Source organism: Salvelinus namaycush, chromosome 14, assembly GCF_016432855.1.
Source record: "Salvelinus namaycush isolate Seneca chromosome 14, SaNama_1.0, whole genome shotgun sequence".
In the NCBI taxonomy this organism is placed as follows: domain Eukaryota; kingdom Metazoa; phylum Chordata; class Actinopteri; order Salmoniformes; family Salmonidae; genus Salvelinus; species Salvelinus namaycush.
The window spans coordinates 14077013-14104410 of NC_052320.1; the positions used below are offsets into that span (position 1 = coordinate 14077013).

The 27398-nt window shown below is 42.6% G+C and overlaps 1 protein-coding gene across 1 annotated transcript in view; it reads left to right on the forward strand.

Annotated features, from left to right (window-relative positions):
• Positions 1-1882: 1882 nt before the first annotated feature.
• Positions 1883-27398, forward strand: part of LOC120059175 (transmembrane protein 269-like) — a 32162-nt gene continuing 6646 nt past the window's right edge. The window contains exons 1-4 of the mRNA XM_039008022.1: positions 1883-2063; positions 16143-16203; positions 20476-20623; positions 25874-25971. Of these exons, the coding sequence (XP_038863950.1) occupies positions 16179-16203; positions 20476-20623; positions 25874-25971 (271 nt within the window). The 5' untranslated portion in view covers positions 1883-2063; positions 16143-16178. The remainder of the gene's footprint in view (positions 2064-16142; positions 16204-20475; positions 20624-25873; positions 25972-27398) is intronic.

Below are 27398 nucleotides of genomic sequence, written 5' to 3' on the forward strand. Positions count from 1 at the left end.
CCGTCTTAAAGGCGAAATCTGCAATTGCTACATCCATTTTTGGACTTATAAATTAAGGATATATACCCATTGATTCTGGAAGACTACAATTTCTAAATGCCTCATGAGCTTAGTTCTGTCAGATCCCACCAGGACTTGTCACGCCCTTGAGCTTTTTATGTCTCTATTTTGGTTTGGTCAGGGTGTGATTTGGGTGGGCATTCTATGTTCTTTTTTCTATGATTTGTATTTCTGTGTGTTTGGCCGGGTGTGGTTCTCAATCAGAGGCAGCTGTCTATTGTTGTCTCTGATTGAGAACCATACTTAGGTTGCCTTTTCCCACCTGTCTGTGTGGGTAGTTGTCTATGTGTTGTTGCCTGTCAGCACTCATTTTTGTATAGCTTCACGGTTCGTTTGTTATTTTGTTAGTTTGTTTAGTGTTTGTTCTTTAATAAATTAGTATGTACGCATCCCACGCTGCGCCTTGGTCTCCTCTCTTTGACGGCCGTGACAGGACTGGAAAATATAAGCTTGTTTTACTTCAATATTTGTAAACATTGTAAATGTAAAGAAACACAGTGTAGCCTCAAAACATGGATAAAATTATAATATTCCCATAATGTACACTATATATACAAAAGTATGTGGACACCCCTTCAAATTAGTGGATTTGGCTATTTCAGCCACACCCGTTGTTGACAGGTGTATGAAATCGAGCATACCGCCATGCGATTTCCATAGACAAACATTGACAGTAGAATGGCGTTACTGAAGAGGTCAATGACATTCAACGTGGCACCATCATAGGATGCCACCTTTCCAACAAGTAATTTCGTAAACTTTCTGCCATGCTAGAGCTGCCCCGGTCAACTGTGAAGTGGAAACTCTAGGAGAAACAATGGCTCAGCCACGAAGTGGTAGGCCACACAACTCACAGAATGGGACCACTGAGTGCTGAAGCGTGTAGCACGTAAAAATCTTCTGTCCTCGGTTGCAACACTCACTACCGAGTTCCAAACTGCCTCTGGAAGCAACATCAGCACAAAAACTGTTAATCAGAAATGGGTTTCCATGACTGAACAGCTGCACACAAGCCTAAGATCACCATGCACAATGCCAAGCGTCGGCTGGAATGGTGTGAAGCTCGCCGCCATTGGACTCTGGGGCAGTTGAAACGCGTTCTCTGGAGTGATGAATCATGCTTCACTATCTGGCAGTCCGACGGACAAATCTGGGTTTGGCGGATGCCAGGAGAACACTACCTGCCCCAATGCATAGTGCCAACCGTAAGGTTTGGTGGAGGAGGAATAATGATCTGGGGCTGTTTTTCATGGTTCAGGCTAGGCCCCTTAGTTCCAGTGAAGGGAAATCTTAAAGCTACAGCATACAATGACAATCTAAACAATTGTGCTTCAAACTTTGTGGCAACAGTTTGGGGAAGGCCCTTTCCTGTTTCAGCATGACAATGCCCCCGTGCACAAAGCGAGTGCCATACAGAAATGGTTTGTCGAGATCGGTGTAGAACTTGACTGGCCTGCACATAGCCCTGACCTCAACTCCATCGAACACCTTTGGGATGAATTGGAATACCGACTGCGAGCCAGGCCTAATTGCCCAACCTCACTAATGCTTTTGTGGCTGAATGTAAGCAAAGTTCCAACATCTATTGGAAAGCCTTCCCATAAGAGTCAAGGCTGTTATAGCAGCAAAGGGAGGACCAACCTCATATTAATGCCCTTGATTTTGGAACGAGAAGTTCGACGAGCAGGTGTCCACATACTTCTGGTTTTGTAGCGTAAATTTGTTCATTACAATGGCCAGACCAAGAATGGACCGTTTGTGCGTCACATCCGGTGGAATATTCTAGCGGATTCGTCTGTGGGGCTTTAAAAGCAGGCGCGCTCAGACGCAAAGTGAGATACTTTGGACAGGAGAATCATTATTGGAATGCGATAAACAGCCACTTTGTACACATGAAGAAGTAACTATTACAGAAGAGAGATTTATTTAATACGATTGTTTAGTTCCATTCAAGACGTGTCAATCATTTGCACTATTTCAGCAGCATCTTTAGGTCATTCCAGGTAAGTACAACTGTTTAAACTAACCGCATATCAGCTTACATAGTGTGCATAAAACCGATTGTTGTCTCCTATATGCAATTTTTATGAGCATTTCAGTCAATTTTATTTAGAGAGGCTATGGATCGAAGATTTTGTTCTCAATGTGTGACGCACTTTGTATAAAATAAAATTGCAGCAACCATTTTGTTTTTGTATTTTGAAAATAATTTAAGATTTAAAAATACTATTATCTACAGTGAGAATTATGCGTTTAGCGCCCAACTTTACCCACTGTATAGACTATTGAACGTAGTAAACCGGTGAAGAATTTATGATGATGCGCGTGGCTCTGGTGCTGAAGAAACTGCGTAGTGTGCTCACACCCACCGGATCAACCTATAGGCTACTGCCGAGCCCACAGTCGACTTGTTATCTGTTGTAGCTAGATACTCTAGTACTTTGACTGTGTTTAGGAACTTGTAGTAGTTCATGTTTTGAAAATGTACAATAAATATTGCTTTTGAAATAGATTTTCCTTTGAAAATGAAATTGATAGTCTTATTTTGGAGCGTTTTTGACTATAATAGATGAGGCTGCTATGGCTTGGTACATTGTGAGCCTAATATTTTTTTTGTGAATGAATTTTATTTTTTTATTTCACCTTTATTTAACCAGGTAGGCTAGTTGAGAACAAGTTCTCATTTACAACTGCAACCTGGCCAAGATAAAGCAAAGCAGTGTGACACAAACAACAACACAGAGTTATACATGGAATAAACAAACATACAGTCAATAACACAATAGAAAAAGTCTATATACAATGTGTGCAAATGAGGTAGGATAAGGGAAGTAAGGCAATAAATAGGCCATAGTGGCGAAATAATTACAATATAGCAATTAAACACTGGAGTGATAGATGTGCAGAAGATGAATGTGAAAGTAGAGATACTGGGGTGCAAAGGAGCAAAATAAATAACAGTATGGGGATGAGGTAGTTGGATGGGCTATTTACAGATGGACTATATACAGGTGCAGTGATCTGTGTTTCCGGAGTCCCATAGGGCAGCACACAATTGCGTTTCCGACAGATTAATTTGATATATAATTATCAGAGAGATTGGTGGTTGATTGAGTTACTTTAGCCATAGGCCTACAGTGTTTATTTATGCCTAGATCAGAGTCCCTACAATAATAATTTGATAGCTCAGTCAATTATAACTGCAGGGGATTAAACCAGTGAAATTGTCTTGTAGCCTACCATAATGGACAAATACAGACCTCAAACCTGGAGCTCTGAATATACCACGATTATGTGCACCATTGTTATAGCAGTCATTGTAATATGTTATGAAGTTGACTATACATTAGGACAGATAATACAAATGAAAATAAAGTAAAATCAAAATGCAGCAAATTGTTCTCTTAGTCGACTGGGTTATCTCACTATGGGACACACCCTCTTGCGGGTCATTGGTTGAAGCCTTATTCAACCACTCCTATTTGCCATATCTTCAATTTTAGCCTACTGGAAAGTGTGTGCCCTCAGGCTTGGAGGGAAGCAATAGTAATTCCGCTACCTAAGAATAGTAAAGCCCCCTTTACTGGCTCAAATAGCCGACCAATCAGCCTGTTACCAACCCTCAGTAAACTTTTGGAAAATATTGTGTTTGACCAGATACAATGTTATTTTACAGTAAAGAAATTGACAAACTTTCAGCATGCCTATATAGGACATTCAACAAGCACTTTACATTTTTTTTAACCTTTATTTAACTAGGCAATTCTTATTTTCAATGACGGCCTAGGAACAGTGGGTTAACTGCCTTGTTCAGGGGCAGAACGACAGATTTGTACCTTGTCAGCTCAGGGATTCGATCTTGTAAACTTTCGGTTACTAGTCCAACGCTCTAACCACTAGGCTACCTGCCACCACTTACACGAATGACTGATGATTGGCTGAGAGAAATTGATGATAAAAAGATTGTGGGGGCTGTTTTGTTAGACTTCAGTGCGGCTTTTGACATTTTCCTTGGCCCCAAAAAACGATACCGCAAAAAAAAGTGCAGCCTTTTAAGCATTCTAGTACAGTTAAATAGTTAACACACACACGGACGCAGCGGTCTAAGGCACTGCATCTCAGTGCAAGAGGCCTCACTACAGTCCCTGGTTCGAATCCTGTATCACATCTGGCTGTGATTGGGAGTCCCATAGGGCAGCACATAATTGGCCCAGCATCGTCCGGGGTAGGCGTCATTGTAAACAAGAATTTGTTCTTAACTGACTTGCCTAGTTAAAGATTACACACACACCACACTAACCAAAAAGTTATTTTGTTGGCATTTACGTATGTCCCCATTACCAGTAAAACATAATCAAAACCTATTTATTTCACTTACTTGCTGTGCTGTTTCGTTGTTCATTTGTTCAATCGTTTCATTCCAAACCAGGATTTCATCATGCATGTCAAGCAGTGAAGTTTCAGCGCTGTTTGTCCATGGCCTCTCTTCCTCGGTGCGCACTGTCACTGTGTCCGTCTCCATCTTGTCCAGCTGTGTATGTAACATTTCACGTTAACCCTGTTTGTCTGCATCGAAGTAGCGGTCCTTGTACCTAGCGTCGAGCATGGTAAAGAGGCTCAGAGAGAATGCCACCGAATCGCTTGTTCACAGCCTCAAGTTTTACCCTCACGGTCTGTGTCAGAAGTTTTGTTGAGCAGGCGTTTCATTGCCATGACAGACGGTATCACGTCTGCGGCAGACGCAGTTGATGAGCTTATTTCCCGAGTCAGTTGTTCGAATGGAGCCTGTAGTGTGTTCATGTTCTCAAATGCCATTGAAATTGCAGCAGCGCTATGAGAACCAGCACATTCTTGAGCATGCAATACGGCTTTCCTCAGTATGAAATCCTCGTCGACCCACTGTGCTGTCAGACTCATAATGCTCATGGGGCTGACATCGCTGGACCAAATGTCAGTAGTGAAGCTCATGGATGTGAGTTTCAACAATACTGTGTAACTCCGGTAGGGCAACATTTGAAAAATAGTGTATACCGGGGCTCGACCAGTCGGCGAAAGCCAACATAATCCACGACAGAGCATGATTGATTGTCAAGGCCAATGAATTCCATTATCTTGGCGTTAATGGATTTCGCCTTTGAGTTGTCTCAGTGAAAATGCCTTACTCTTTAAAATGACTGCTTGACTTGAACTTGTTTAGTTGTTGGAAGTGTGTGCTTAGCATTTTTCTGCATTTGTCTGTGTAGCGCTGTCTTTTTAATTATGTCATCTACTTACGTTATATAGGTATGCACGTTAGCTTTGACATCTGTTTTGCACATCAGTGTTAAACTAGACATCGGCCGATGTTGGCATTTTTGGTTAATATCGTCCGATTCCGATATATCGTGCATCCCAATGTGTTATGGCTTTACACCCCCTGCTATATTGTGGATAAAGAGTTGCCTGTCTAACAGAACACAGAGGTTGTTGTTTAATGGAAGCCTCTCCAACATAATCCAGGAAGCATCAGGAATTCTCCAAGGCAGCTGTCTAGACCCATTACTTTTTTCAATCTTTACTAATGAATTGCTACTGGCTTTGAGGAAAGCCAGAGTGTCTATGTATGCGGATGACTCAACAGCTACTACAGCGACTGAAATGACTACAACACTTAACAAAGAGTTCCAGTTAGTTAGAGTGGCTGGTAAGGAATAACTTAGTCCTAAATATTTCTAAAGCATTGTATTTGGGACAAATCATTCACTAAACCCTAAACCTCAACTAAATTTTGTAATTAATAATGTGAAAATTGAGCAAGTTGAGATGACTAAAATGCTTGGAGTAACCATAGATTGTACTGTCATGGTCAAAACATATTGATACAACAGTAGCTAAGATGGGGAGAAGTATGTCCATGATAAGGAGCTGCTGTACCTTCTTGACAGGACTGTCAACAAGGCAGGTCCTACACCTACTCATTCAAGGGTTTCACTGGCTGTTGAAGAGGTGGGACGCTAACGTCTCATGTACCCAAGAGAGGTTAATTGAACTCTGAAGCATTTATCTGGGCTGCATTTTCTGAGGCTGGTAATAATGAACTTATCCTCTGCAGCAGAGGTATCACTGGGTCTTCCTTTCCTGTGGTGGTCCTCATGAGAGCCATTTTCTTCATAGCGCTTGATGGTTTTTGCGACTGCAAATTTTCCGAATTGACTGACCTTCATGTCTTAAAGTATTGATGGACTGTCGTTTCTCTTTGCTTTGAGCTGTTCTTGTCACAATATGGACTTGGTCTTTTACCAAATAGGGATATCTTCTGTATAACAACCCTACCTTGTCACAACACAGCTGATACACAGCTGATTGGCTCAAATGCATTAAGGAAATACATTTGAAATGCATTCCATGTGACTACCTCATGAATCTGGTTGAGAGACTGACAATATTGTGCAATGCTGTCATCAAGGCAAAGGTTGGCTACTTTGAAGAATCTCAAATATATTTTGATTTGTTTAACACTTTTTGGGGTGTTATTTCATAGTTTTGATGTCTTCACCATTATTCTACAATGTAGAAAATAGTAAAAATACAGAAAAAAAAACCCTGAAAGAGTAGGTGTGTCCAATTGAGGCTCTGCCACAACTTGACGTTGAGTATCCCACGCCTCCCCCACCTTCCAAGAAGACTAGGATGGATGGAATCTCCTCTGAGTGATTCTACATCCGTCTGACAGTGTTTACCAGCCTTCTCAGACTATCTGGTGTCTTGTTGGCGTCTTCCTGGGCAGAGCCACTCAAGTCAACTTTTCCTGCCTTCCGCCACTTGGATATGCACAGCATGTAGTCGTTGGGATGGCTCAGCCCGTTTCCTGTGGAGCCTTCCCTGGCTGAGCACCTTGACCTGACAGCTTTGAGCTCCTCTTCCTGTGCCCCCAAGCTCGCTCAACTCAATGACCGCTTCACTGCGTCCGTGTATTTTTATTTTATTTATTTATTTTATTTTTTTATTTTTTTATTTAACCTTTATTTAACCAGGTAGGCAAATTGAGAACACGTTCTCATTTACAATTGCGACCTGGCCAAGATAAAGCAAAGCAGTTCGACACATACAACAACACATAGTTACACATGGAGTAAAAACAAACATATAGTCAATAATACAGTGAAAAAAATAAAAAAATAAGTCTATATACAATGTGAGCAAGTGAGGTGAGATAAGGGAGGTGAAGGCAAACAGATATATGTATAAATAAATAAAAATATAAAAAGGCCATGGAGGCGAAGTGAGTACAACACAGCAAGTAAAATAAAAACTAAAAAAAAACACTGGAATGGTTGGTTTGCATTGGAAGAAAGTGCAAAGTAGAGACAGAAATAATGGGGTGCAAAGGAGCAAAATAAATTAATAAATAAATACAGTAGGTAAAGAGGTAGTTGTTTGGGCTAAATTGTAGATGGGTTATGTACAGGTGCAGTAATCTATGAGCTGCTCTGACAGCTGGTGCTTAAAGCTAGTGAGGGAGATAGGTGTTTCCAGTTTCAGAGATTTTTGTAGTTCGTTCCAGTCATTGGCAGCAGAGAACTGGAAGGAGAGGCGTCCAAAGGAAGAATTGGTTTTGGGGGTGACTAGAGAGATATACCTGCTGGAGCGCGTGCTACGGGTAGGTGCTGCTATGGTGACCAGCGAGCTGAGATAAGGGGGGACTTTACCTAGCAGGGTCTTGTAGATGACCTGGAACCAATGGGTTTGGCGACGAGTATGAAGCGAGGGCCAGCCAACGAGAGTGTACAGGTCGCAGTGGTGGGTAGTATATGGGGCTTTGGTGACAAAACGGATGGCACTGTGATAGACTGCATCCAATTTATTGAGTAGGGTTTTGGAGGCTATTTTGTAAATGACATCACCGAAGTCGAGGATTGGTAGGATGGTCAGTTTTACAAGGGTATGTTTGGCAGCATGAGTAAAGGATGCTTTGTTGCGGAATAGGAAGCCAATTCTAGATTTGACTTTGGATTGGAGATGTTTGATGTGGGTCTGGAAGGAGAGTTTACAGTCTAACCAGACACCTAGGTATTTGTAGTTGTCCACATATTCTAAGTCAGAGCCGTCCAAAGTAGTGATGTTGGACAGGCGGGCAGGAGCAGGCAGCGATCGGTTGAAGAGCATGCATTTGGTTTTACTTGTATTTAAGAGCAGTTGGAGGCCACGGAAGGAGAGTTGTATGGCATTGAAGCTCGCCTGGAGGGTTGTTAACACAGTGTCAAAAGAAGGGCCAGAAGTATACAGAATAGTGTCGTCTGCGTAGAGGTGGATCAGAGAATCACCAGCAGCAAGAGCGACATCATTGATGTAAACAGAGAAGAGAGTCGGTCCAAGAATTGAACCCTGTGGCACCCCCATAGAGACTGCCAGAGGCCCGGACAACAGACCCTCCGATTTGACACACTGAACTCTATCAGAGAAGTAGTTGGTGAACCAGGCGAGGCAATCATTAGAGAAACCAAGGCTGTCGAGTCTGCCAATGAGGATGTGGTGATTGACAGAGTCAAAAGCCTTGGCCAGGTCAATGAATACGGCTGCACAGTATTGTTTCCTATCGATGGCGGTTACGATATCGTTTATGACCTTGAGCGTGGCTGAGGTGCACCCATGACCAGCTCTGAAACCAGATTGCATAGCGGAGAAGGTGTGGTGTGATTCGAAATGGTCAGTAATCTGTTTGTTGACTTGGCTTTCGAAGACCTTAGAAAGGCAGGGTAGGGTAGATATAGGTCTGTAGCAGTTAGGGTCAAGGGTGTCCCCCCCTTTGAAGAGGGGGATAACCGCAGCTGCTTTCCAATCTTTGGGGATCTCAGACGACACGAAAGAGAGGTTGAAGAGGCTAGTAATAGGGGTGGCAACAATTTCAGCAGATAGTTTTAGAAAGAAAGGGTCCAGATTATCTAGCCCGGCTGATTTGTAAGGGTCCAGATTTTGCAGCTCATTAAGAACATCAGCTGACTGTATTTGGGAGAAAGAGAAATGGGGAAGGCTTGGGCGAGTAGCAGAGGGGAGGGCAGTGCTGTTGTCCCGGGTAGGGGTAGCCAGGTGGAAAGCATGGCCAGCCGTAGAAAAATGCTTATTGAAATTCTCAATTATAGTGGATTTGTCGGTGGTGACAGTGTTTCCTATCTTCAGGGCGGTTGGAAGCTGGGAGGAGGTGTTCTTATTCTCCATGGACTTTACGGTGTCCCAGAACTTTTTTGAATTTGTGTTGCAGGAAGCAAATTTCTGCTTGAAAAAGCTAGCCTTGGCTGTTCTAACTGCCTGTGTATATTGGTTTCTGGCTTCCCTGAAAAGTTGCATATCACGGGGGCTGTTCGATGCTAATGCAGAACGCCATAGGATGTTTTTCTGTTGGTTAAGGGCAGTCAGGTCAGGAGAGAACCAAGGGCTATATCTGTTCCTGGTTCTAAATTTCTTGAATGGGGCATGCTTATTCAGGATGGTGAGGAAGGCATTTTAAAAAAATGACCAGGCATCCTCTACTGACGGGATGAGATCAATATCCTTCCAGGATACCCCGGCCAGGTCAATTAGGAAGGCCTGCTCGCTGAAGTGTTTCAGGGAGCGTTTGACAGTGATGAGTGGAGGTCGTTTGACCGCTGACCCATTACGGATGCAGGCAATGAGGCAGTGATCGCTGAGATCTTGGTTAAAAACAGCAGAGGTGTATTTGGAGGGCAAGTTTGTTAGGATGATATCTATGAGGGTACCCGTGTTTACGGAATTGGGGTGGTACCTGGTAGGTTCATTAATAATTTGTGTGAGATTGAGGGCATCAAGCTTAGATTGTAGGGTGGCTGGGGTGTTGAGCATGTTCAAATTTAGGTCGCCTAGCAGCACGAGCTCTGAAGATAGATGGGGGGCAATCAGTTCACATATAGTGTCCAGAGCACAGCTGGGGGCAGAGGGTGGTCTATAGCAGGCGGCAACGGTGAGAGACTTGTTTTTAGAGAGGTGGATTTTTAAAAGTAGAAGTTCAAATTGTTTGGGAACAGACCTGGATAGTATAACAGAACTCTGCAGGCAGTCTTTGCAGTAGATTGCAACACCGCCCCCTTTGGCCGTTCTATCTTGTCTGAAAATATTGTAATTGGGGATAAAAATGTCTGAATTTTTGGTGGTCTTTCTAAGCCAGGATTCAGACACGGCTAAAACATCCGGGTTGGTAGAGTGTGCTAAAGCAGTGAACAAAACAAACTTAGGGAGGAGGCTCCTAATGTTAACATGCATGAAGCCAAGGCTATTACGGTTACAGAAGTCATCAAAAGAGAGCGCCTGGGGAATAGGAGTGGAGCCAGGTACTGCAGGGCCTGGATTCACCTCTACATCACCAGAGGAACAGAGGAGAAGTAGGATAATGGTACGGCTAAAAGCTATGAGAATTGGTCGCCTAGAGCTACCAGAGCAGAGAGTAAAAGGAAGTTTCTGGGGGCGATAAAATAGTTTAAAGGAATAATGTACAGACAAAGGTATGGTAGGATGTGAATACAGTGGAGGTAAACCTAGGTATTGAGTGATGATGAGAGAGATCTTGTCTCTAGAAACATCATTGAAACCAGGTGATGTCATCGCATATGTGGGTGGTGGAACTGCAGGGTTGGATATGGTATAGAGAGCAGGGCTAGAATCTCTACAGTGAAATAAGCCAATAAACACTAACCAGAACAGCAATGGACAAGGCATATTTACATTAAGGAGAGGCAAGCTTAATCGAGTGATAAATAAGGGTCCAGTGAGTAGAGGTTGGTAGGGGTCGTGGCGATCCAGACAGCTGGCCGGGTATATGGCTATCGGTAGCAGCATAGGATGGAGGTCTGTTTGTAGATACCTCGTGCGTTTCCGTCGGTAGGTTCCGTGTAGTGGGGTTTTGTTCAGATAGCAGCCGATAAGACAGCTAACGATTAGCGGGCCTCAGATGAGCGTTCAGGTAACGCCGGGACGGAGGTGCCGGTTGGATAAATCCCTCGGGCAGATAACGTCGGCAGTCAGTCGTGAAGGCCCGGTGGGGTTCCGTATCTGCAGCAGCAACAAAGAAACGGGTCCGGATGGTGATGGAACTCCTCAGCTGGCTAGCTCCAGCATGATTTGAGTTAGCTCCGGGGTCGACGTAAGCCAATAGTCACAATAGTATGAAAGGATTTCTGATCTGCAGCTCAGACGGGGCGCTCTGTGAAACCATCTGCCCTCCTCTCTGTCTACATGGTAGTGCAGGCTGTGGGACTCCCTGGTGAATACTGGCACCGTCGACCAGGAGAAGCTAATGGAGCTAAGTCCCCTTATCGGCCATACCACTCAAGCGTACGCTGAGGCTTTTGGGAGGATCATGGTGCATTAGATCGTTGGCCAGAGAGCCCTCTGGATGTCTGATAGGGAGAAGGAAAAGATCCTGAATGGACAGCTCGATCCCAGCATGCTGTTTGGACCAGACATATCGGAGATCCAGGCCAGGTTCGAGTCTAAACTAAAGGAGATGTGGGCTCCCTGTTACCATGGAAACAAGCCACAGAAGCCCACATTCACCCAGGTCGTCACCATGAGGCCTCCCTCCCAGAACTGGAGGATCCCTAAGAAGCCTCAGCAGCCTTCTCCGGCACCTCCGTCCCAGGGACAAGGACCGTCTGCTCACCAGCAACGCGGTGCCTCAGGGCACAGGCATCACTCCAAGCAATGAGTAGCGGAGACCACCTCAGCTCCATTTGGAGGGACATGGAAAAAGCAGCACACCTAGCGCAAGGTGTGGGGGCTCGAGGAGCCGGCAGAGCTCCTCCGACCTCGACGGCCAGAGTCTTCTTAGGAGTCCTGCGTCAGGTCACAAGCTCAGGTCACAAGCTCCTGTAGCACAGGTGCCCCCCATCTCAAGACCTAGAAGTTGAGGCAGGTCAACACTGTTTCCCAAGTTCAGTTCTCTAATGGTTCCCATTACATACAGGCCCATAGGCCAAGGGTGATGGTTCAGAATATTCCCATGCAAAACAATGAACCTTTCGAGGGCGTTATTGTCTGGCCTGGCTGGTCCCACATCCCTTCCACAGGACAGGTTGCCCACATGCGGAGTCGCCCCAGGGGAGCAACTTCCACAGGGCTCCCCTTCCCCCCGTCCCCCCAGGGGACTTGTGGGTCCCTTGCGCCCCACAGTGAGCTGTGGCGCACGTGTGCAGTCTCCCCTTGGGTCCTATGCACTGTAGACCAGGGGTACAAACTACAACTAGTCCACTGCACGGGGGAAGCGGCCCTAGTCCAGAGAACAAGATGCAGTCTCTGTTGGCCAAGGGAGCCGTACGCGTGGTACCAAGGGAGGAAGCTCACCAGGGCTTCTTTAGCCATTATTTCTTAGGTCCCTAAAAAGGGGAAAGGTGATACGCCCCATCCTGGATCTATGACACCTCAACAAGCATCTGAGTCTACACATTCTGAATGCTATTGCATGCTGTTAGATTGGATTCGTCCGAATGAGTGGTTCACCACAGTAGACCTCAAGAATTCTTATTTCCACCTCGGACTGCACACAGGATATATGAGATTTGCCTTTGAGGGCATAGTCTACGAATATCTCACCTTACCATTCGGTCTGTACCTTGCCCCACGGACATTCACGAAGTGTGCCGAAGCCACCCTAGCCTCCATATGGGAGAGAGGCTTAAGAGTCCTGATGTACATCGATAACTGGTTGATCTGCGTGGACACTCGGGTTCAGGCAGCGGCGCATATAGCCCGGGTGTTGACGTACTGGCTCGCTCTAGGTTTAAGTATAAATCGCACCCAAAGTTTGCTCTTACCAATGCAGCAGAAAGTCTCTTTGGGATTGTCTCCGGACTCACCATGGAAAGAGCAACGTATTTTTACTACTGCCTCAGTGTTTTGGCTGGCAACATCAGTTACATACTGGATGTGTCTTGGGCTCATGGCCTCCATAATTGACTGGTCAGGTCGTACAATATGTCTACGGTAGTGTATATCAACCGCCAAAGAGGAATGCGCTCCTGTCAACTTCACTCTCTGGCGTGAGAGATCTTGCTATGGAGCAGTGAACATCTGTCTCTCAGAGGAACATGTGTCAGGCAGACTTAGCTCTGGTGCGGATTCACTGTGGAGTGGCGACTTCATCCCAAAGTTGTCAAGGGGGTGTGGGAGCATTACGCCAGGGTTGCCGTTGATCTGTACGCATCGCACGACAATGCGCACTGTAGCTTGTTGTTTACGATGAGATCCCAACGTGGCCAGACGTGCTTATATACGCCTTCCCGCTAGTGGGCCTGGTTTATTTTATTCCCCCCCACCCCTTGACAGAGTGCATTCCTCCTTGACAGAGTGAGGGCGAGTGGACTATCCTGATAGCCCCGCATTGGCCTGGGAAGTGATGGCTGGTGGAGATTGTACAGTACCTCTCCTATACGCGCAACTATGGCGCATCCCACAGCGAAGGGATCTGCTATCCCAAGCACAGGGTGAAATAAAAAAAGCTTGCCTCCGAACGTGGTTGCCACAATTCAGAGCGCCATAGCCCCTTTTACAAGAGGTCTTTATGACCTGAAGTAAAGGGTATTAGAGATGGTGTAAGAGACGCGACATGGCCCCTCGTCATTGTTCCATCACTGCCGTTCTCTCCTTCCTACAGGAATGGCTCAACAAGGGCACGGCCTTTTCCACCTTTAAGGTATACTTGGTGGCGATCTCAGCCTGCCATGTAGGACTAGGTGAGACGACGATCGGGGCTGACCCCCTGGTTCGCCGTTTTATCAAATGGAGTCTCTGTCCGGTCTCCAAGCCACTTGCCCCATCATGGGCCTTGGCACTGGTTCAGGATGCAATTACATGCGATCACTTTGAACCTCTGGAGACAGTGGCTCTTAAGACTATGTCTTATAAGATGGCCTTGTTGCTCTCCTTGGCCACGGCCAAGCCCTTTAACGACTTTCATGCGCTCTGTTTATTTGTGCGGCGGCTAGTTGGGCTCCACCTCACACCTTTTGAGGTTCTATCCCCTGGATGTAACCGCGCCCTCCCTGGCGCACGCAGTCCTTGGTGCTGAGTGGGATGGATCAGGTACATTACCATACATTGTAATATTGTGTGTGTGTCTCTTCACTGTCCATGTTGTTCCATAAGATGTAGTTTTTACTGCTTACTTGAGTTACTTGATGTGGAATAGAGTTCCATGTAGTCATGGCTCTATGTAATACTGTGCATTTCCCAGAGTCTGTTCTGGACTTGGACTGTGAAGAAACTCATGGTGGCATGTCCTGTGAGGTGTCTGAGCTGTTTGCTAGTAGTTTTAAGTTGATGGGTCATTTATAACAAAATCTTTTGATATAGCCAATCATTTCAATGGCAGTTTCACTGGTAAAGTGGACAAACTGAGAAGTTTAATAACATTGAACAGTGAACCATCATATTTGTGTATTGAAGATCTAATAATGAAAGAGAAGGATTTCTGTTTTGAATTTGGTTAAGTTTGTGTGGAGGAGGTGGAAAAACAATTGTTATGCATCAATAATGACGAGCCACCAGGTATAGAGAACGTAGATGGTAAACTATTGATAATGGCAGCAGACATTATTGCCACCCTTATTTGCCATGTTTTTAACCAAAGCCTAAATAAGTGTTTGTGTGTCCACAGGTGTGCAAGGAAGTAATTACACTACCTAAAAATAGTAAAGCACCCTTTGCTGGCCTTAACAGCCACCCAATCAGTTTGCTGCCTGCTCTTAGTAAACTGAGTCATTTTTTAACAAAAACTTGTTCTTTGAAAAATAACATTATAAACTACTGACTTTCAGCATGCATTTAGGGAAGGGCACTCAACTTGTACTGTATTGACTCAGATGACTGATTGGCTAAGCTGCTTCTCTAACATCAGATATGTACAGTGCGGTATCTCTCAGGGCAGTAGCCTTGGTCCGTTACTCTTCTCTATTTTTACAAATGATGTACCACAAATGATTAACCAAGCTAAAATGATTATGTATGCTGATGTTTGCACTTTCTACACATCAGCACCGAAAGCCAGTGTTTTCACTAAGACTCTTAGCAGATGTTCGTGTCAGAATGGGTAATTAACAATAAACTGGTCTTAAATATCTAAAAACAAAAGCATTGTATTTGGTTCAAACCATTCTTAGACCTAAACCTCAACTGGAGTTGTGCATAAAGGGTGTGACCGTTTAAAAAGCTGAACTCCTAGGAGGATATCATAGTCAAGTCATATTGACAAAGTTGTTGTGAAGATGGGGAGAGGTATGTCTGTTATGAAAAAAATATATGTTCTGCATTTTTGACACATCTACTGTACTAGTTATTCAGGCTCTGATCTTGTCCCATCTTGACTACTGTTCGGTAGTATGGTCAGGTGCAGCAAAGAAAGACCTAGCAAAGCTGCAGCTGGCTCAAAACAAAGCAGCACGCTTTGCCCTTAACACATAACTAACATCAACAACATGCATGATAGTGTTTAATGGTTGAGGAGAAATTGACTACTTCTAGTCTTTTTGAGAAACGTGTTTGACAATGCCTAACCACTTGTATAATCTGTTTGCATACACTTCAAACAGATGTACATACCCCATCAGACATGTGACGATGGATTTCGTCACGATACCCAAACAAAAAAAACACACTAAATGCGTCGCTCAGTTATGTATAAAGTCATTGTGGAAAGCTCAGCCACCAGAGTTTACTCTGGCAAAAAGTAAGTTTAATTTACAATATGATGTTGGTCCTTTTTTTTAGCACAGCGCCTCTCCTCTCTAAAGATCTAATTTAACTGTACTGTATATATGAATAGTGTGTAAATAGCATTTTTGTTGTCTGTCTTTCCAATAACTTTTTTAAATGTAATATCTTATGATATTTTTGTCTTACTGTTCTGTACTTTGTCATGTATTTGTACATTTTCCTTTGGACCCCAGGAAGAGTAGCTGCTGCATGTTCAGCAGCTAATGGGGATCCTAATAAACTAAACTTAACTGAAAATGCTATTTCCTTTTAAGTATGTTTTTCAGTCCAGAACTAGGCTTAATCTGTTTCTTGGAAACAGTCCCTAAATGTTGTATTTTTTCCAGCTGTTGTGCTGTGGGCAGACTGACGCAGAGAGAACCATGATTCTGCTGACTCCATCCTCTGGTAAGTGATTGTTTTTGGGTGCCCCTGGGCAAATGTGCATGACAAGGTTTTGATTATCTGTGTCAACACTAGAGGTCCTGGTAAGAATCATGCAAAAGTTGTATCCTGTTTTATAAGTGTGGTGGTAAGGTACTGTAGTATGCAGTATTTGAGGGTAGATGCAGTAGATGGAAATAGTCAAGCCCAAAGGGTCAAGTCAAAGACACACGCATGTGAAGAGCCGGGTTGAGGACAGCTATGAGCCACTAGGCATGATGATGATAATAATTATGTGTTTAGGTGCTGTAGCTAACATAGAAGTGAGTGTCGTTTTTTCACATCTGAGATCACGTTTTTCCCTTATACTTGTACTAGATTAGAGTTATAGCAGGTTGTCTACTTTCAAATGATACAGTGGATAATACATATTGTTACTCATCAATATATGTGATTATGTAGATTTTAATTTAATGCTACAGCAATATCCTTTATTTCTATTTTTTGATGTACTGTTGCACCTTTTTTCTAGGAGTGTAGGATCAGGTCCCCCCTTTCTTATTCATTATAATCTGAAAGGCAAAACTCATCCTAGATCAGCACTTCTACTCTGAGACACTGAATATGGGCCCAGAAATACTAACTTAAAAGTGTGAATGTGTCTAGCTCTGGCTTGATACTTGGTGGTATTTTTTCAGTGGTGAGACAGTATTGACTGGCTGGATTAGGGATCAGACCTGGCGTATCCTTTCCACTGACTTGTGAAACACAAGATGGCCATTTTTATTTTTCCGGAAGAGTAAGAAGTGTGTTTCTGTTCTAACTGGGTTATTTCAATATTTTAAAACATTCTAGGCTAAACAGACACAGCTTAGTGGAAGATACTGTAAATATATCTGGTTATTGATTTAGCATAGTTTACCATTTTGGGTTTTCTGGTTAGGTTGTCGAAAGCCAGGTAATGTAAATCGGAAATGAGAAGCATGCTTGTCAAGTGAACTTAACTTCTTCTTAGAAGTTGTTGTTGGCTTGTGCTTTGTCTCATACACTGTTTTCTTTCAGATGAAGAGTCTGTTGAACTCGACTGGCTTTGGAATCACATGAAGTTCTGTGTGCAAAACAGAATAGTAGGAACATGACTTTAACCCTTTTTCACGTACAGACGTTAGTTTGTTAGACTGTTTTTTTTTTTTGTTAAGTTGCTATGGTAAGCTTGTTATTTATGTTTATTTTATTTAGTGCTATGTGTGTCTTTGTCTGCGAAGACAACCTCTTTGCTACTTTTATCACTTCAGTTTATTAACTTCTGTGTGAAATCTAAACTCTCTAGCAGAGCCACAGACACTCAAGAACAAAGATCCCTTTGTTTGCCTTAATTAAAAACCCTCACAGCATTGCAAGGAACAAAAACAGTTCTGGCCATAGTGAAGCAGCTTGCATCATTAGACCTTCCAGCTTGCTAAGTAAGATGACCTATACATGATGCCTTTCAATATGTTTCAAGATTCTGTCATTATTAATTCAATGAGAGTCAAATTAAATTGCCCTTACATTCTTTCTTTGATTACTTTAATAACTGTGATGGAATTACTCAGTATTATACAGTTACTTCTGATAGGAACTTTGTTATAACAATACTTGGTTTCCACATAACAAATGTATAAGGAAACTGTATTTGCAAGTAATTACTATGCCATTTCTACAAACTATGACAAAGACAGACAACAGACAAACTGTTAAAGATAGATCATTTTTTTAATAGCTACCCATCCATGTGAAAGATGCTGCCATGTGTTTGTCATTGTTCCAGGTCACTGGTTTTGCCAGTCAACCAGCTTAATGAATCAACAGCCCGGTAGAGTCAATATCTCAGGGTTGCACTATAGTAGTATGTGTGGAGGATAGTCCATTACTATAGTATAGTACTATGTGTGGACAGTCCATGACTAAATCATAGTAATATGTATGCACAGTCCCTTACTCCCTCCCCACCAGTCTGTCTCCGCTATAAATGTACTATACACTGCCGGTCAAAGTTGTAGAACACCTACTCATTCAAGGGTTTTCTTTATTTTTACTATTTTCTACATTGTAGAATAATAGGGACGACATCAAAACTATGAAATAACAATTATGGAATAATGTAGTAACCAAAAAGTATTAAACAAATCAAAATATATTTGAGATTCTTCAAATAGCCACCCTTTGCCTTGATGACAGCTTGGTATTCTCTCAACCAGCTTCACCTGGAATGCTTTTCCAGCAGTCTTGAAGGAGTTCCCACATATGCTGAGCACTTGTTGGCTGCTTTTCCTTCCCTCTGCGGTCCGACTCATCCCAAACCATCTCAATTGGGTTGAGGTCGGGTGATTGTGGAGGCCAGGTCATCTGATTCAGCACTCCATCACTCTCCTTCTTGGTCAAATAGCCCTAACACAGCCTGGAGGTGTGTTGGGTCATTGTCCTGTTGAAAAACAAGAGATAGTCCCACTAAGCGCAAACCAGATGGGATGGCGTATCGCTGCAGAATGCTGTGGTAGCCATGCTGGTTAAGTGTGCCTTGAATTCTAAATAAATCACAGACAGTGTCACCAGCAAAGCACCCCTACACTAGAACACCACCTCCTCAATGCTTTACGGAGGAAATGCACATGCAGAGATCATCCGTTCACCCACACCGCATCTCACAAAGACACGGTGGTTGGAACCAAAAATCTCAAATTTGGACTCCAGTCCAAAGGACAAATGTCCACCGGTCTAATGTCCATTGCTCGTGTTTCTTGGCCCAAGCAGTCTCTTCTTATTGGTGTCCTTTTGTAGTGGCTTCTTTGCAGTAATTCGACCTGATTCACACAGTCATCTCCTGTTGAGATCTCTGTTACTTGAACTCTGAAGCATTTACTTAGGCTGCAATTTCTGAGGCTGGTAACTAATGAACGTATCTTCTGCAGCAGAGGTAACTGTGGGTCTTCCATTCCTGTGGTGGTCCTCATGAGGGCCAGTTTCATCATAGCGCTTGATGGTTTTTGCGACTGCACTTGAAGAAACTTTCAAAGTTTCCAGATTGACTGACCTTCATTTCTTAAACTAATGATGGACTGTCATTTCTCTTTGCTTATTTGAGCTGTTCTTGCCATAATATGGACTTGGCCTTATACCAACTAGTATCCCCCCCTACCTGGTCACAACACAACTGATGGGCTCAAATGCATTCAGAAGGAAAGAAATTCCACAAATTAACTTTTAAGAAGGCACACCTGTTAATTGAAATGCATTCCAGGTGACTACCTCATGAAGCTGGTTGAGAGAATGCCAAGAGTGAAAAGCTGTCAACAAGGCAAAGGGTGGATACTTTGAAGAATCTGATTTGTTTCAAACTTTTTTTTGGTTATTTTATAATATTCCATGTGTGTTATTTCATAGTTTTGATGTCTTCACTACTATTATACAATGTAGAAAATAGTAAAATAAAATAAAAACTTGAATGAGTAGGTGTTCTAAAACTTTTGACCGGTAGTGTATATTTGCAAAATAAGTATTACATGAGTCACTATGACAATATTGACACTATCAAATGGTGTTTACTGTACATACTGAGCCAGCCCCCTCATTTGAATGTTTTATTCTGAAAAGTGGAATAGTCTATCGAATGGTGGGTCTCCAATAAACGTACATACTACTTGGTAAGTGCTACTACTTTTTATTAGTTACATGAATCAGTTTTGTATAGGTTTGTAAATAATGTACAATTTGTATATTAAAAATGAAATTTCTTTGCAAATGTTCATTCTTTGATAACGAAATACATGATTTAATACTGTGTGCTTCAAAAAATTATAATTGTTACAATCTAAATCACGTGTATATGAATTTAGGTAATACCATATACTCAACATGCTGGTTACAAGTACTGCTGTAGGGTGGGTGCATGGGACTTTACTTTGGCCCTTTAATTTTCACTCCTCTTTTTTCCATATCTTGGTACAACTGCTGATTGCTGTCCTGGTGTTGAGGGGCCACTTAAGTAGCAAGTCATATGAGCCAAACAAGTTAAACCTGATCATTTGCAAAACAAAATTGTTATAGCAATGATTATTTTGCGTGTTTGGTTTGTTTGACATCCGTTTAAACAGGATAGCACTTTTGGCATACTGTACAGCAGTATAAGTATGGCCATCAGATATGATATGGTCCTATCATATCTTTAGTGTTTTAGCAACAATCCTCTTCAGAGCAGCTAAGTGAACCTAAAATAGACCACTAGCTAATAGCAATCACTGTCCTCACTGTTCTCAGGTTTCTTCCAGCACACCAATAAGCTCTTTCTGAGCGAGCAGGCCACTGGTGTCCAGCTCAAGGAGTTTGTACGCAAAAATGCAGCCAATGCTCTGTCTATGGCCAACATGCTCATGGGCATGGCCTCTATTCTCTGCAGCCTGAATGGGTGAGTGAACACACATTTCAGTATCTGATTTTATTTAAGAAACTATAGTATGGATTGAATGTTATTACTAGTAAATGGATTTGTAAGTGGCAGTATTATGTTACAGCAGCGTACATCTTTGTTAATCTGTGAGGCATATTTTTATTCAAAACAAATTTGATTGCCATATTGACAGTTAAACACACATGTCCTGCCAAACAAGCTGAGCTGTTGAGGGAAGACCAAGATGAATACAAGCAGCTTAACAAGGTCAGGTCATCTGGCCTTCAGCTCTAAAACATTATACAGCACACTTCAAACACCACCCTTAAAGCGTTATTGAAGTTAAATAATATACGCTCGTGGACAGTTTTTATTAGGCATACCCATCTTGTACCAGGTCAGACCCCCCCTGTTGCCTCCAGAACAGCCTAAATTCTTCAGGGCATGGCTTCTACAAGGTGTAGCATTCAAATGTTGCTCAATTGTCAAGGGACCTAATGTGTGCCAAGAAACAATTCCCCACACCACTGCCACCAACCTGTACCGTTGTCACCAGGCCATGGACTCATGCTGCTTATGCCAAATCCTGACTCTGCCATCAGTATGACTTAACAGGAACTGGGATTCGTTGGACCAGGCAATGTTTTTCCACTCCTCAAATGTTCAGTGTTTGTGTTCGCTCGCCCACTGGAGCCACTTCTTTGTTGTTTTTAGCTGATAGGAGTGGAACCTGGTGTGGTCGTCTGATGCAATAGCCCATCCGTGACAAGGACCAACGAGTTGTACGTTCCGAGATGCCGTTCTGCACACCACTTTTGTACTGCGCCGTTATTTGCCGGTTTGTGGCCCGCCTGTTAACTTGCACGATTCTTGCCATTGTCCTTCGACCTCTCATCAACGAGCTGTTTTCACCCACAGGACTACCGCTGACTGTTTGTTTTTTGTTTATTTCACCACTCTCAGTAAACCTTAGACCAGGGGTCTCCAACCTTTTCTAGCATGAGAGCTAGTTTGAATTTTTTTAAACATGTCATGAGCTACTTTTTTCCCCCAAATAGGCACATTCTTCTCTCCCCTGCAACTCTTCCCCGAGTCCTTAGTGTACAAGAGAAAGTAGTGCACTGTTTTCTGTCAATATACATGGTTAATAAACAACTTTAAGGGGGCACTATAAAATCGACAAGTTTATTCTCTCACAAATTATGTTTTATAATTTCCCAAATTATGTTGTCAGTGTTATTTCTTTGCTGTTTTAGATTAACTTTTTTTTTATCCCTCAATTACAATTGTTCATAGAAAAATAATGAAATTGGAAGTTCTGAGTTCAGGTCAATGGTTAAATAACATTAGAATACCATTTTTTTTTAGGTCCGGAAGAACACTTAACAAATGTGGATTTTTGTTGGTGTAATTCCCCTTTTTAATTGTATCTCGCTCTTTAATTGCATATCTACAGTGGCTTGCGAAAAGTCTTTTTTCCTATTTCGTTGCCTTACAACCTGGAATTAAAATGAATTTTTGGGGGAGGTTGTATCATTTGATTTAAACAACATGCCTACCACTTTGAAGATGCAAAATATTTTTACTGTGAAATAAACAAGAAATAAGACAAACAGAACTTGATCGTGCATAACTATTCACCCCCCCCCCCCCCCCCCAAAGTCAACACTTTGCAGAGCCACCTTTTGCAGCAATTACAGCTGCAAGTATCTTGGGGTATGTCTCTATAAGCTTGGCACATCTAGCCACAGGGATTTTTGCCCAATCTTCAAGGCAAAACTGCTCCAGCTCCTTCAAGTTGGATGGGTTCCGCCGGTGTACAGCAATCTTTAAGTCATACCACAGATTGAGGTCTGGGCTTTGACTAGGCCATTCCAAGACATTTAAATGTTTCCCCTTAAACCACTCGAGTGTTGCTTTAGCAGTATGCTTAGGGTCATTGTCCTGCTGGAAGGTGAACCTCCGTCCCAGTCTCAAATCTCTGGAAGACTGAAACAGGTTTCCCTCAAGAATTTCCCTGTATTTAGCGCCATCCATCATTCCTTCAATTCTGACCAGTTTCCCAGTCCTTGCCGATGGAAAAACATCCCCACAGCATGATGCTGCCACCACCATGCTTCACTGGGGATGGTGTTCTCGGGGTGATGAGAGGTGTTGGGTTTGTGCCAGACATAGCATTTTCCATGATGGCCAAAAAGCTACATTTTAGTCTCATCTGACCAGAGTACCATCTTCCATATGTTTGGGGAGTCTCCCACATGCCTTTTGGCGAACACCAAATGTGTTTGCTTATTTTTTTCTTTAAACAAGGGCTTTTTTTCTGGCCACTCTCCTGTAAAGCCCAGCTCTGTGGCGTGTACAGCTTAGTGGTCCTATGGACAGATACTCCAATCTCCGCTGTGGAGCTTTGCAGCTCCTTCAGGGTTATCTTTGGTCTCTTTGTTGCCTCTGATTAATGGCCTCCTTGCCTGGTCTGTGAGTTTGTGGGCAGCCCTCTCTTGGCAGGTTTGTTGTGGTGCTATATTCTTTCCATTTTTTTATAATGGATTTAATGGTGCTCTGTGGGATGTTAAAAGGTTTGGATATTTTTTATAACCCAAACCTGATCTGTACTTCTCCACAACGTTGTCCCTGACCTGTTTGGAGAGCTCCTTGATCTTCATGGTGCTGCTTGCTTGGTGGTGTTGCAGACTCTGGGGCCTTTCAGAATGTGTGTGTGTGTATATATACACTTAGATTTCACATACATTTAAACTCAGTTTTTCACAATTCCTGACATTTAATCCTAGTAAAAATTCCCAGTCTAGGTCAGATCACTTTATTTTAAGAATGTGAAATGTCAAAATAATAGAGAATTATATATTTGAGCTTTTATTTCTTTAATCACATTCCCAGTGGGTCAGAAGTTTACATACACTCAATTAGTATTTGGTAGCAATGCCTTTAAATTGTTTAACTTGGGTCAAACGTTTCAGGTAGCCTTCCACAAGCTTCCCACAATAAGTTGGGTGAATATTGGCCCATTCCTCCTGACAGAGCTGGTGTAACTGAGTCAGGTTTGTAGGCCTCCTTCCTTGCACACGCTTTTTCAGTTCTGCCCACAAATGTTCTATGGGAATGAGGTCAGAGCTTTCTGATGGCCACTCCAATACCTTGACTTTGTTGTCCTTAAGCCATTTTGCCACAACTTTGGAAGTGTGCTCATGTCCATTTGGAAGACCCATTTACAACCAAGCTTTAACTTCCTGACTGATGTCTTGAGATGTTGCTTCAATATATCCACATAATTTTCCTCCCTCATGATGCCATCTATATTGTGAAGTGCCCCAGTCCCTCCGGCTGCAAAGCACCCCCACAAGATGATGCTGCCACCCCCGTGCTTCACGATTGGGATGGTGTTCTTCGGCTTGCAAGCGTCCCCATTTTTCCTCCAAACATAACGATGGTCATTATGACCAAACAGTTCTATTTTTGTTTCATCAGACCAGAGGACATTTCTCCAAAAAGTACGATCTTTGTCCCCATGTGCAGTTGCAATCCGTAGTCTGGCTTTTTTATGGCGGTTTTGGAGCAGTGGCTTCCTTGCTGAGCGGCCTTTCAGGTTATGTCAATATAGGACTCGTTTTACTGTGGATATAAATACTTTTGTATCTGTTTCCTCCAGCATCTTCACAAGGTCCTTTGCTGTTGTTCTGGGATTGATTTGCACTTTTTGCACCAAAGTACATTCATCTCTAGGAGACAGAACGCGTCTCCTTCCTGAGCGGTATGATGGCTGCGTGGTCCCATGATGTTTATACTTGCATACTATTGTTTGTACAGATGAATGTGGTACCTTCAGGCATTTGGAAATTGCTCCCAAGGATAAACCATTTTTTTCTGAGGTCTTGGCTGATTTCTTTAGATTTTCCTATGATGTCAAGCAAAGAGGCACTGAGTTTGAAGGTATGCCTTGAAATACATCCACAGGTCCACCTCCGATTGACTCACATGATGTCAATTAGCCTATCAGAAGCTTCTAAAGCCATGACATCATTTTATGGAATTTTCCGAGCTGTTTAAAGGCACAGTCAACTTGGTCTATGTAAACTTCTGACCCACTGGAATTATGATACAGTGAAATAATCTGTCTGTAAACAATTGTTGGAAAAATGACTTGTGTCATGCACAAAAGTAGATGTCCTAACTGACCTGCCAAAACTATAGTTTGTTAACAAGAAATTTGAGTATGTGGTTGAAAAACGAGTTTTAATGACTCCAAGTTAAGTGTATGTAAACTTCCGACTTCAACTGTATGCACGCACAACTTTTCCGTTTTTTTTATTTTTACTTCACCAATTGACTATTTTGTGTATGTCCATTACATGAAATCCAAATAAAAATCAATTTAAATTACAGGTTGTAATGCAACAAAATAGGAAAAACGCCAAGGGGGATGAATACTTTTGCAAGGCACTGTAGCGAGTGAGGAATGGGCACTTTTAGTGTGCCGGTCTAGTGATGGTTCTTTACTGCTGCCACTCATTTCATGGCAGTTTGCATATAGAAAATAATAGATACAAATGACATATTTACTCATGATATACTTCTGCCAGGTAAGCCTACTTTGCAGTTAACATTTAATTGACAAGGTTTTGGGGAAAGTATTTCTGTCAACCCAGGAGACGGTAATCACATCAACTGGCTACACACAGGGATAGACAAATGTGCACACCAGACAGACTGGGCTATATTGCTGGAAATTGCTTGGCATTTTTAAGCCAATAGTGGCTAACCAGGGGTGGGATAATGTTAATGTTGGGTTGATTAGATAGTAGCTGGGAGCTTGCAGTGTCTGATACCTGTGATATTTGTTTATGACAGTTTGCGGAAGAACACGTGAATTGCATGTACTTTCAGAATTGTTTGGTGAGCTAATAAAAGGTGGGCTGGGCTGGTCACTTTTTTTGCCCATTCTAACGTTCAATCAAACAGTAACTGAATGCCTCGACGTCTGCCTGCTTTACGTAGCCAGCCACATGACTCACTGTCTTTAGGAGCGAACCATTTTCATGAACTGGCCACTGAGAGTATATGGTGTGACAAGCAGCTAAGTAAGTAGAATATACAGTATATCTTCTGCCATCAAGCATCCTAAGTAGGTCCAGTGGTAACAAACAAGTAATGCGTAGGTTATAATTGTGTAATTACAGTTTTATCATGTAAGTACCTAGTGATTTCTGTATTGTAAAATAAAATTCTACCCAACATTTGACCCTCATTTTCCAGCCACCAACATGCTGCCTGCTGGCTGGTCCTGATTGGCTACCTGCTGGATTTGGCAGACGGGGCAGTTGCCAGGCGACTGGATGCATGCTCTGCACTAGGTGAGTGGAGTGATGTCCATTTCCCAGGGTTAAACTTCCACAGACACGCTGATGCACTAGCCTGAAACATGTTAGTTTGAAAATGACTATGAGAGGGCAAGACCACACAAACATATGGAACCAGGTTAGTGATGCACACAGCCCAGCCCTCTACTACAGGCACTGGTCATTATAGCTGATGGATCAAAAGGCAACAGTTACTCCTGAAAAGACAGAAAAAGGAGGCATGTATAATGCAGAGAAGTGAATTTACCAATGTATTTACATATTTTACAGAGGTAAGATCAGAAGCAGATCAGCATACACAGAAGCAGATCAGCATACACTCTTAGAAAAATCTATAACCTAAAAAGGTTCTTTGGCTGTCTCTATAGGAGAACCATTTTGGTTCCAGGTAGAACCCTTTCTACAGAGTTTTACATGGAACCAAAAAGTGTTCTCCTATGGGGACAGCGGGAGAACTCGTTTGGAAGTGTAGATACAGTGCCTTCAGAAAGTATTCGCACCTCTTGACATTTTCCACATTTTGTTGTGATACAGCCTGAGTTTTAAATGGATTAAATTATCACTGGTTTACACACAATACCCCATAATGTCAAAGTGGGATTATGTTTTTAGACATGTTTCAGATTCAACAACAAAGACCAGGGAGGTTTTCCAATCCGTCGTAAAGAAGGGCACCTACTGGTAGATTTTTTTTTTTGAATATTCCTTTGAGCATGAAGTTATTAATTACACTTTGGATGGTGTATCAATACACCCAGTCACTAAAGATACAGGTGTTCTTCCTAACTCAGTTACCAGAGAGGAAGGAAACCAGTCAGGGATTTCACCAGTGGTGACTTAAACAGTTTAACGGCTGTGATAAGAGAACTGAGGATGGATCAACAATATTGTAGTTACTCCACAATACAAACCTAATTGACAGTAAAAAGGAAGCCTATACAGAATACAAGTTTTCTAAAATATGCATCCTGTTTGCAATAAGGCACTAAAGTAAAACTGCAAAAAATGTGGCAAAGCATTTAACTTTTTGTCCTGAATGCAAAGTGTTATGTTTGGGGCAAATCCAATAATGCATTACTGAGTACCACTCTCCTTATTTTCAAGCATAGTGGTGGCTGTATCATGTTATGGATGGACTTATAATCGTTAAGGACTGGGGAGTTGTTCAGGAGAAAATAATTACGAAATAGAGCTAAGCACAGGCAAAATCTTAAAGGAAAACCTGCTTCAGTCTGCTTCCCACCAGACACTGGGAGATGAATTCACCTTTCAGCAGGACAATAACCTAAAACACAAGACCAAATATACGTTGGAGTTGCTTACCAAGAGGACATTGAATGTTCCTTAGTGGCCTTCAAAATCTATGGGATGACTTGAAAATAGCTGTATACCAATGATCAACAACCAACTTGACAAAGCTG